Source organism: Lactuca virosa, chromosome 4 (assembly GCF_052849685.1).
Source record: "Lactuca virosa cultivar CGN04683 chromosome 4, Lactuca_virosa_CGN04683_v6, whole genome shotgun sequence".
NCBI lineage: Eukaryota > Viridiplantae > Streptophyta > Magnoliopsida > Asterales > Asteraceae > Lactuca > Lactuca virosa.
Window position 1 is genome coordinate 157,883,014 of NC_136429.1, and position 12,241 is coordinate 157,895,254.

Consider the following 12,241-nt stretch of genomic DNA (forward strand, 5'->3'; position numbering starts at 1 on the left):
AAGTTTGGGTGAAAATCTCACACGAAAATCATGAAAAACGAGCTTAAAACGCGAAACTACTCGAAAACCGGGATCAAGAGGCGAACCTGCGAGGTCTGAGGTGAGGGTTCGGTCCATGGAGCTTAGAACTGAAGGTAGGTTCGGTCTATGGGCTGGGAACCGAAAGTAGTTTCGGTCCGAGAAGACTCGCGTGCGAAATTGCTCTAGTGGGAACCGAAGGCGGATTGGAAGCGAAATGGACCGAAAGCGAAATGGAACAAGAGCAGGCGGAGCTTCGGTCCGAAGGGACTTGATCCGAACCGAAGGTGAGTTCGGTCCTAAAACGGGAGTTCGGTTCTAAGAAGTTTCGGGTCTAGGAGGCTTCGGTTCTTTAAGGGAGGTTCGGTTCTATTAGGGTTTCGGTCCTTAAAGCTAGTTTCGGTTCTATATGGCTGATTTTCAAATAAACTTCTCGTTTCAAGTGATTTTTGACTAAGTTAAGGGTCGGGATGCCCCGAGTGATTATAAAAAGTTGAAAGAGATTTTGAGAGAGATTTGGGAGATATATATATATATATATATATATATATATATATATATATATATATATATATATAGCGAGAGAGATTGAGAGAGACTTTGTGTGTGACCTTTGCGAGTGTTTAGCTTTGAAATGTATGGTTTGTAAACCCCGTTTTGCCTTGTTATGAGTGTTATACGCTCCCGTAAGGTATGTATTTATTTTTTAAAAAGTAGTTCCATCACTTACCCTCATTAGGGTTAATTGAGTTGGCCGGTTTGACTTGTTGACTTTCTTTGAATTTGACTTGACCAGAAAGTGATGGTTTTCACATGGAAAAACAAAGCTTCCCACTTTTACTAATAAGTCTTCAATGATTCCTCGTGGTATGTAGTCAAGTGATCCGCCATTCGAATGGTCATACTTATGTCTTGGAGCTTTGATAATCTGAGCTTTTGGTAGAAAGAGTAGGGCATGAGATTAATGCTCGCCCCTGAATCGGATAAAGCATTAATATAAGTTGAATTTCCAAATTCACAAGGCAATGTGAGTTGACCTGGATCTCCCGTCTTGATCGGTAATCCTTTGTTAATCGCGGCTGAACACAAATCATTAAGAACTATTGTTGAGGCCTTTTCTAACTCCTTTCTATTGGTCATCACATCTTTTGCAAACATTGGAAGTTTCGCCATTGATTTGAGGATTGGGGCATTAATCGAGAGTGAGAGCACTTATTCCATAAATTTACTTTGTTCGGGCTCTAGAGAATGTTTGATTGCTCGAGATGGGAATGGCAAATGAGGATGATACGAATGAAAAGACGAAAATTTGTCATCCTCTCGAGACCAAGACGTGGTAATATCACCACGATGTGGTGAAGCATCAGAGTGCACTTCACTTTTTGGTCTTTTGGCTCCGGGCTTCTCTTGTTCCAAACATGACTTAGGTTGTATTGTAGCTACTTCATGGGTCATTATTGGCTCAGAACGAACCTCTTCTCGGTGTATATCGCCATGACATGAGGTTATGACTTTGGGTCATGATTTTTAGGTGGAAATCTTTCATTGACAAGTGTGGTTAATTGCCCAAGTAGAGTCTCTATGTTCTTGATGGAAGCTTGATGATTCCTCACATTAGCATCAATAGTATCATGTCTCTTTTCAGATGCTTCCATAAATCTATGAAGTACCGACTCGAAATCCATCTTCTTTCCAGGTGGTGGTTGTTGTTTTTTATAGAAACCTCTACCGGTTTGTCTATATTTCTCATCCTTTTGCTTCTTATACTCTTCATATGGCAACCACTCCTTCTTGGGTTTTCTCCTATCTTCATCATACTTTTCACCGCTTGAGTAGAACACTTGTGCTTTCTTGTTCCCATTTTCATCCAAATCACAATCCTTGGTCAAATGTGGACCACTACAATTATCACACCTAACTCTAATGGCATGAATGGATTGATCTAATGTAACATCCCAAAAATCAGAGAAATTTAAAATTTTCAAAAACAACCCATTATCCATAAAAGTGTTTACAAAACCATTGTTTCAAAATTTTAATCATAATCAGAGTATCCCAAGACCCAATATCATAAAAACAGGAATATGTGCATGGTCACGCCTTCGCTTTGTTATGATCCTCTGAAGTACCTACAACAATAAACTGAAACTGTAAGCCAAAGCTTCGTGAGTCCCCCCCCCCAAAGTACCATCACACAACATAACAAACAATAGCATGCAAATATGAGCCTTCAGCCTGAATGGACCGCCTCGTAGGGCCTACAGCCTATCTGGAACGTTCTTCGGGAGTTCGGCATGACTGGACCGTCTCGCAGGGCCTACAACCTATCCGGACCGCCCCGGGTATCTTGGCATTCAACCCAAAGTTGGACCGCCTCAACCAACCACAATATGTCGAAATATGTGATATGTGCATATATATATATATATATATATATATATATATATATATATATATATATATATATTACATCATATCTTAATATTTTTAACCATTTATATGCTCATTATAAGTCAAAAGATACTTAATCTATTATATGGTGTGTTGTAGAGGTAAAATACATGCTCGGGAGCGAAAAGGAAGCTGGAAGTTGGAAGCTAGGAACTTGGATCAAGGCTAAAATGAAGAAAAGTCTTCTTCCCAAGACGTGGTGACATTACCACGACGTGGCATTTTGAATTCTCTCGATGAGCCTCGAAGACTTGTTGATTACGTGATAAACCCAAAGGCCACGTCGTGGTGGACTTGCCACGACGTGGTGAACTGAATTCGAGGAAAAGATATATAGAAGGCACATTCCTCCGAAAACTTAAATTTTGTTGGAGCTTTAGTCGACTTTTGAAGGTCAAAAACGTTATTTGGAATCTTGGAGTTGCAGAAGATCGATTGGAAGCTTGATTTTGAGAGATTTGAGGTACAACTTCTTCTATTTACTTATTCTTCTTGTGTTTGATCATGGATTACAAGTTGAATTTCGCTTTTACATGTTTGTTTGCTGAAGTTATGGGCTAAATACCCTAACTTTCGTTTAGACTAGATTATTTGCTTATTTATGAGTTGATTTTGTTGGATTAGAGTCCAAGTCCATAACTATATTTGGTATGTACTTGACCCGATTGGCATGCTCCATTTGGGTTGCATGGCATCATGCATTTGGATAGACTAAAATGAGAGAAATAACACTTAAGGTTTACTAATATATTATAAGTTCTAATATATTAATAAGATTATTTAATTAGTATTGATCAAGAATTAATTTGGTATTAATTAAGTGATCAAAAGGAGACTAATTAAATATATGGGTTGATTGTGTAAATCATCCATACTTGTATAGTGGGCTAATGCTCCATGGATTATCAAGTTAGCCTAAAACCCATAGGATGCTTCATGGATGCTCCATGGTGTTTTTGTACCCATGGATCATGGAAATGAAAGGCCATGACAATTAGGGTTTACATGGTGTAACCCTAATTGTGACAAACTATATAAGCATCTTATTCTTGTCAAAATCGGCCACCAAGTGAGAACTATGTGTGTATGGTGAGGGCTAGCCGATTTCATGAAGTGTATCATTTCTCTCTAAGTTATTCCAAGTGTATTTGATGTTGTGTGAACCATTTGAGGTGTCACACTTGGGGCACTCGGCTCTTAAGCATCAAGGAATCAAGCTACATAAAAAGGTATGTCTTCAAACTTGTTTTTATTACCCAAGTATCAAAGATTGTATGCTAGATAGGGTAATACCTTGGAATATTCATATTTGCATGTATAAAAGAGAAAACATAGATCCAAGGTATTTAGGGTTGCATGTACACTTAGGGGTGTTAGAATGCTCAAAACCCAACAGTGGTATCAGAGCCAAGGCTTGTTTTCAATTATACTTGATGCAAAGTGCTGAAAAATGCTGAAAAAATCGATTTTCGGGCTGTCTGGGCACTGGACTCGCCGAGTCCACTGATGGACTCGCCGAGTCCATGAGGAAACTCATCCTACTCGTCGATTAGCTTCATACACTCGACGAGTAGGACCCCCTGACGGCATATTTTCGACTTTTAAGGCTGGAATTGGACTAGAATAATTACCCTAAGCTGTTTTTGAACCTATAAACCTGTTTTTGATGTGGTAATGTTCTTTCTAATCCAATTTCAAAGATAATTGTCATTAGATTCATGTTTTGTATTAGTTTAATGGATAGGCTAATTACATGAAAAAGTTTGATTGAAGTATCTTGTTCTTATGAGTTGCTTAGATTAATAGGGAAGTTATGTGAAATTGTTGTTTTCAATCCAAATTAATCTAACAGTTGATTCTAAAATGTGTTTTTTGTAACTTGTCCTCAAGTTATATGAAAAGTCACATTTAAGATTCATAAAACTCATAAATATTTTCATAGGTTATGAATAAAGAAAAGTCATATTCTTTTATTAGTTTAAAGTCTTCCATAACTTGTCCTCAAGTTATGGAACTTGAAGGGTCTTTTGTATTAAAACTACTTTAAACACAAAAGTTATGGAAATTGAATATTTTTGAATAGTTTCAAAACTTGCCCTCAAGTTTTGGAATTTGAAAAGTTTTTCCCTTATGAATACTTTAATTCCAAGTTAAGCCCTTAGAATTTTAAAAGTTAAAATTCAACCCTTATACTTTATAATATTATAAGTTAATAATATATATATATATATATATATATATATATATATATATATATATGTATAAGAGCAAGTCGTCTTACCATTAGTAGGCCTCATTCACGAAGCCGGTCTATAAGGGGGTATAAGGTTACTACCTATAAAATGGCAGTTTAATGGGTGTCCACTCTCACCCACCGCTTTCTTGACTGGTGGAGGGTCGTTAGTCGAACGGGTAGGACAAGGACTATAATTCTCCCTTCATTAAAAGTATTAATGATAAATACTAAGTAACTAAACCTTTTATAAATTCCCAATCTTAGTTACATAGGAAAATGTGAATAAGGTGCTAACCCATGAAATTACACTTTTCACTTTGCTTAAGTCGGTTAGTGGAGCGTGTGTGGTTAACCGGCACACTAGCTTGATTTAACAAGGTAGGCAAAGGGTTTCTTAAAGTTTATCATAGGCCGGTGGAGCGTGTGTGGTTAACCGGCACATCGGTTGGGTGATAAACATTTAAGAGTGCCAAGTAATTTGCATGGTTACTTCACACCTTGTTTTGTGATCCTCGGCATCCCAGTCACAAAACCTGAAGGGCACACTCGAGATTGAAACATGTCATTGAAAAGTTCAATGAATCTCAAAAGATCTAGGAGTTTCAAATCCAATTAAAAACCTAATAAATTATTTCGTTTTTCATGGTGGAAATTGGTGAATCGTCATTCACCTACCTTCAAATATTTTATAGCCTGGATTACGGCATCCATTTTCCAAGTTATAAAATATTGTGTTGGGTCCTAGCCTTAATATTTCATATTGGATGTTATATTAAGGACTTTAGATCAACTATCTTGAATATCTCCCAAAAGATGTCTAGTTCAGACATCTATGATCTTCTCAAATCTCTTGGAACTTCACTTCCTCCACCCCCTTCAATTATTCTCCCTAACCCACAATTCTTGAAAAGTTTAAGGTCACTCAAGCCCTATTGGCAAGCAAAGTCTATGTGTGCTCACATCTTGGAGATAAAGTCACATATTGACAAGCCGAAAGAGTTGGGTGTCAAAGTCTTGAGAAAGTTGGATGTTCAATCACTTTCTAAGTCACATAATGAGTTCCTTTGGGACTACTATGAAACAGACTATGACATGACCCTTAATGATCTTATCTATTTGCTTGGTGCTGCTGAATCAGCAATGGTTTGAGGACTAGTAAAGCAAATTTGATTAGGAGATCAACTTTCCAATGGACATTGATAATGGTAACATTGGATATCTAGATAAGGCTTTCTCTTCCCAATGGAAAGGGATCGTCCATAGTCAACTCGGTGGACCAAATGGTAAAGAGAAAGTCTAAGTCTGTGATAGTCCCATGTACCATTTCCATAGAGTCCATATGTTTATATTGCCAAAAGAAGGGGCATTTGTTACAAAACTGTCTATTTACCTGAAGGATCATAGGGTTGATCAAGTCAAGATGTTTGATTCTACTTCAGGTGAAGTCCACTATCTAACACTGTTAAGTTTCTATTCTGAGATTCTCATTACATGATGTGACTGGGTCACATATTGTTGTTTTAAGAATCAAAGAAAAGTGAAGAAACTTAAAAAAGTATATTCTGATTCTGATCGCGAAGATGGATTTCAATCGCATGGTTCGGTGATCAGAATTCTTGAGATGTTGCTTAGGAGTTATGATATATTGCTTATGAATAGATAACAACAAAGTTTTTCCATATGCTTTTGCACTGTAAGGATAAGTTTTTCCGCAAAGTTTTAAAATTAAAGGAAATTTTTTATTTTATTTATTCTAAGTATCCTTACAATGGCATTTGTGAAAAAATTGTTGCTTATATGATTCCATTGATAGCAATAATGGAAAATGGATTTGTTTCTTTTATTTGTGGTAATGTCTAATTTACCAAATAAGGAACGATTCTCATCACCCAAGGTTTCAGTTGGATAGAAACTTGGAAATCATGCAAGTTGTATAGTATGATGAATGAGAATTTTCATCTATGGAAAATTAAGATTAATTCCTTGTTCACATGTATATGTGAGTCAAGTGAAGGACTAAGGGATCGAGTACACATTCTGGTGCACTGATCAAGTCCACCACAAAAGATCGATAAGACTATTCGTCATGATTTACTAAAGTTTAGTAAATATGGTTATACTTACCAGTTTAATTATAATTCTGAAACATTGGAAAATTTTCAATGTATGGCAGAACGAATGAGAAGAATCAAATTAGGCAGAAGGATAAAAGTTTCTCAAATCTGAAAAGATGGGCGAGTACTTTAGTATCATGTTTCGTGATCATCTTAATGATTTAGAAATCATGTCACAATTAGTCCTCTAAGGACATCTTAGTGCATTCTTATGACTAAGAAGAGGAATCTTGAATTGTTGGAATGGTTAAATCAAGTAGATGAGTCATACTTCGTTCCAAAACAAGTCTTAGAGTCATACTCCAAGACTGTAAGATGAGTGACATATCTTAAAGAAATGTTTATAACACTTGTCAAATGTAAGAGTAAAAGTGTCCTACTCTTGTACATATGAAATTGGTAAGTTGTGATGTTTTGGATAAAACAAAGACCAACTTAGGCCAATTGTGTAAAGTGTTTGTCTTGATAAAGAACCCGCACTATCTCTTGAATATTTGACCTATCGTGTTGACATATTTCTATTTCTGTGCCCATTCCAGTTAAAGTTGGCTTTGCATATGAGTTCTGAGAGTTCTCAATTGGTTGCATAACAACTTGGAAGCAATGACAGGCCCTTGTGCTGCTAGGTAGCAAGATTGAGTTCAGTCCATATGAGTTTGGATTTGTCATTATCCTTGTCTTGTGATTATGGTTTTTACAAATTCACATGGATAAGAACACATACGGGTGATCTTCGTCACCGACTCCAAGCCCTGTCTCAAATCCAAAAACTCATGTGTTAGCCGCTCTCGCTCAACCCGTGGAATGTAGCGAGCACGAAACATCTCCCTGAACTGATCCCAAGTAACCGCCGCTCGCTGCTCATCAGAATATGACCCCGTCATCAATCTCCACCAGTGCTTTGCTCCGGACCTTAGCAGGTTCAGAGCACACCTGACCATCTGTTCAGCAGGACATGAGCATGTGAAGAAATATCCCTCCACGTCAGATAGCCACCTCATGGATATGATCGGGTCCTGAATCCCATCCAAAGTCGGGGACTTCGTGTTATCGAAGTCCCGGTACTGGAAAGCCCGACTGGACCCACTACCTGCAGCTGCTACGGCTGTGGAAGCTGTAGCGGAAGCTGTCTCAGCAAGGGATGTATAGCGCTCATCGAAGTACTCAACCATAGCGGTCTTAATAGACCCAAACATCTCTGACAACTGAGCCCAGAACAGTGTAGCAACCTCATCATGCAGGATCTCCCTAATCCTGGCATCCAAGTCATCTGGTCTTATCTGACCAATTGTCTCGGGCACTACTGATCCGCCCTGACTGCCCTCTCCTGATCCCGATCCGGATCCGGTCACAAATCACCTCGTAACCACCATGCTGAAAATATATCAGGAAGATATCAGACATTCCATATAATAAGGGGAACCAACTCCCAACAAAGCCGTAGGGGTTGTGACTTCCTTGCTACGCGTATGGGTCTTGTGCTTTCAGTAGTACGGGCCCATACTACCTTCCCCACCTACCCATATTTGTCTCAAGTATCATCACAACGCCCTAACAATATACATAAGCATAGGCGAGCGCTCAATCCTCACTCCTAGAGGAAGGCTAAATATCTCATAACTAGCCGACTGACCCCGCACAACTCATCCATGAAACTTCCACCAACCCTGCAGCACTCGTGTATGCTAGCCATACATAACGCTGGACCCTATAGACATTTGAATATTCGATCCTACCCAAAGCCCATCATCAGACAAGAATAGGAAATAAGGCTAAAACAAACATTCTCGGGCTATAAGATCTTAGTTATATACAACTGTGATGCATACACTAAGCAACTATAGTAATGATGTCAATTTCATACAAGGAAAATCCTAGGCTATCACGCATCATATAATCAGGCAATTCTATTATGCAATTCCTGAAGATCCCTAACCTATCACTAGCATGTTGTTCTAACATATCACAATATCAAATAACAGTATGGTATTTTGGGGTCTACTTACTGGCTAGGGCTGATCGTACACTTCGCATCCTCCTTTAATATTTTAAAAACCATTTGAAAATCTTTTCCTTAGTTTGAAACTGGATTCACACGAGTGTTCCTCCAAATCACTCAAACCAAGGCTCTGATACCAACTTGTAACATCCATAAAATTCAAGCCAATTTAAAACTTTTTCAAGCGTTCAAAAACCATTAGTTATTACAAAATGTTTTCAAAATAGTTTCATATCATAGAATCCCATAAATCAAAATCATAAAATGTGAGGAGGTGCACGATCAAGCCTTCGCCTTCCCGCGATCATCTGAAGTACCTGAAACAAAATCCAAAAGTGTAAGCCCGAAGCTTAGTGACTTCCCCCAAAATGCCAACGCCATACAAACCTAATCAATATCATAACAAACAAACAACATGCATGTAGAGTCTTCAGTATGACTAGACCGCCCGCATCAGGCCTTCAGTCTATCTGGCCCACTCTCAGAACCTTCAGCATGTTTGGTCTGCCCTCTCGGGCCTTCAGCCTGTCTAGACCGTTCTTCGGGCCTTCGACCTGACTAGTACGCCCTGATGGGTCTACAGTCTATCTGGGCCGCCCTGGGTATGTTGGCCTAGAGCACAAAGCAGGACAGCTTCAACCCACCCCCAATCATACAATAAACACATAAATATCATACGCTAGCTAGCATGTACATATCAGTCATACAGATCTACCGATAACTAAACATAGCATCATCCTATAACCAGGATACAGATCTAACATATCACTAACATAGCATCATCCTAAAACCAGGATACAATCTAAAAAGGGTTGGCCTTGGTGCCTTAGACCCTGTTGATATAGTGAAAAGAACTCACCTCACAATGTCGAACTGAACTGAAAAGATCAAGCTCTCGAATCACAGCTCCAAACTCAAACACCTACAACCACCATAAGACAAATTCCATCAAGACCCAATTTACCAAAATACCCTTAAAGTCAAACTTGGTCAACCATGGTCAAAGTCAACAGTCAACGGTCAAGGTCAACAGTCCATGTTGACCCAACTCGTCGAGTGCAGCTAGCAACTCGTCGAGTTCCTTTAGAACTCAGGAAACCGGGAAAAACCCTAACTAACTCGTCGAGTTATCTCATCAACTGGCCGAGTTTATTTAGAATCCAGAAAGCGGGAAAATCCAACCCAACTCTTCGAGTTGGCTAAGCAACTCGTCGAGTTCCATCAGCCTTTTCATAATCAGTCCTTTCCAGTCGAATCCAAAACCCCAAATTACAGATCTAGCTTCCTAGGACTGAGATACCATGTAAAGTTGCTAACTTTACGTGAATGCAAGGCATCTAAGGGATTAAAACACTGAAACTAGGCTTAATAAGAGGTTTAGGACATGGAGGATGTCCAAGAATATATAAAGTCGACAACTTTATGTCCATGGGGCCTAGAGGAGTCCAGATCTGAGACCATGTCCTCAAGACAAGCTCAAATCCAAGAGTGACTCCATTTTGCACTAGAAATGACCATATTCTTTCATAAGGGAAGATCTAAGAAATAGAAAGCCAAGGTAAATACTTTTTACCTCCAAATGGTTGCTAACACAGAGTAGATGTCGGATCTACTGCTTCTCCCTTTGCTCCAACTTCTTCAAGCTTCAACACCCTTCCAAAAGAGCACAAAAATGACTTTCTAAGATCACACACACAAGGAAGTAGTAAAGTACGGCTAGGGTTTCCTTCTCTGGGCAATGAGGTGATAAGGGAGACCAAAGAATGTGGGTTAAGTCTTTTAAATATGGCGCAAACCCTAAAAATTAGTGTTTTCCCATTCAGCTCCTACTCGTCGAGTTGGGGTCCTCCAACTCGTCGAGTAGGTCCCATAAACCACGCGGCGTGATCGGTTTCTACACGATGAGTCGGGGTCTCCACTCGTCGAGTAGGTCTTAAATGATGATTAAAAATTCTTGGAATTCATACCTGGGAGTTGGGATGTTACAAATTCACACCAATATGTAACAGATAAACATAACACATATCTAGCAAACACAGGTAATCTTACAGATCTACTAATCAATCATCTAACTAGAATATATCCATCCTATAACCAGGATACATACCCTAGTGGGTCGGCATTGGTGCCTTCGACCCACAAGTACAGTGAGGAAAACTCACCTCTCAGTCCGAACGATAGTTGGATAAATCTATGCTCCGAATACCGCCTCTACTCGTCACCTATTAATGAAATCATGGCCTATCTTAACTTAATATCAAAATACCCAAAATACCCTTTGGTCAAAATTAGTCAAACCCTGGTCAACGTTAAAATTCAACAAACCAGCCGAGTCAACTCAGGTGAGTACGTTGGGCGTACTCAGCTGTACGCGGGGCGTACACTGGCTTGACCATGCCATCGAAGCATTGACCGCGTACGCGCCTGGCCACCTTCCTTCTTATTAAGAGCTTAATCCTTAAGCTTTTTTGCTCATATTTCCGATCTAGGTCTTAGCTCACTTCATTAACCATAAAGTTTCTAACTTTATGGTATAGCATGGCTAGGAAGTGCCCAACAACAAAACCCTAACTTCTTAACTTATTAAGACACTCTAACTTATGCATGGAAGGAAACTAACTATCAAGATTACATTTTTATGCTTCTAGATGCTCCAAAACGTCTGAGAGGATAGCTTGTATGGATTAGAGTAACCCATACTCTTAATACCAAGCTTATGGGACTAAAAGAACACATTGTCATGGTTAAGCAAGATCTAATCAATGCTTTATCAAGTTCATGGTTTTATACCTTCAAATGGTGTCAAATGATGTTGTTATTCTGGATCCATAGAGTTTCACTTCTCCAAGATGACCTTCTCTTCTTTCTCCTTCCTTCAAAATCACCAAAACACGCTCAAAGGCTCATAAATGCTCTTAAAATGATTAGGGTTTGCAATGAGGGTTGAAATGGGACTTGAGGCTGATGAAAAGAAGAAGACTTAGGGGATTAAGGATGTTTAAATAGGGTCTAAACCCTAAAAATTAGAGTTTGCACCCTGGCTATGTATGCCCAGCATACGCACCCCGCATCCAAAATTACGAAAATGCCACTAAGGGCCCAAAATGAAATAAATTCTCATACATAGGGTTAAAATTGGAAATACCTCAATATCAAGATGTTACACCTAATTTTGTCATTTTCCAATCCATAGAATCTAGTTTAGTTGTGATTGCAACCAAATTCTTGTTCCCTCCATCTCATTTTCCTCTAGTAACATCGTCTCGTGGGTTTTGGTACTCACGTGAGTGCTTTTCGAATTCTTCAATCAACTCTTTTATAGTTGTCGGCTCCTTCTTCGTCATTGGCCATTGTGAGTCAAGAAGTTGTCTAGTAGTTACATTGACTCCATCATAGAAAATGGAAACTTCTTGTTGAACATTA

The 12,241-nt window shown here is 38.9% G+C and overlaps 1 protein-coding gene across 1 annotated transcript; it reads right to left on the bottom strand.

Annotated features, from left to right (window-relative positions):
* Nucleotides 1–858: 858 nt before the first annotated feature.
* On the bottom strand, nt 859–1,191 carry LOC145105280 (uncharacterized). Its single transcript, XM_079042406.1, has one exon. It carries the CDS (start codon nt 1,189–1,191, stop codon nt 859–861), a length of 333 nt encoding a protein of 110 aa, XP_078898532.1.
* Nucleotides 1,192–12,241: the final 11,050 nt, after the last annotated feature.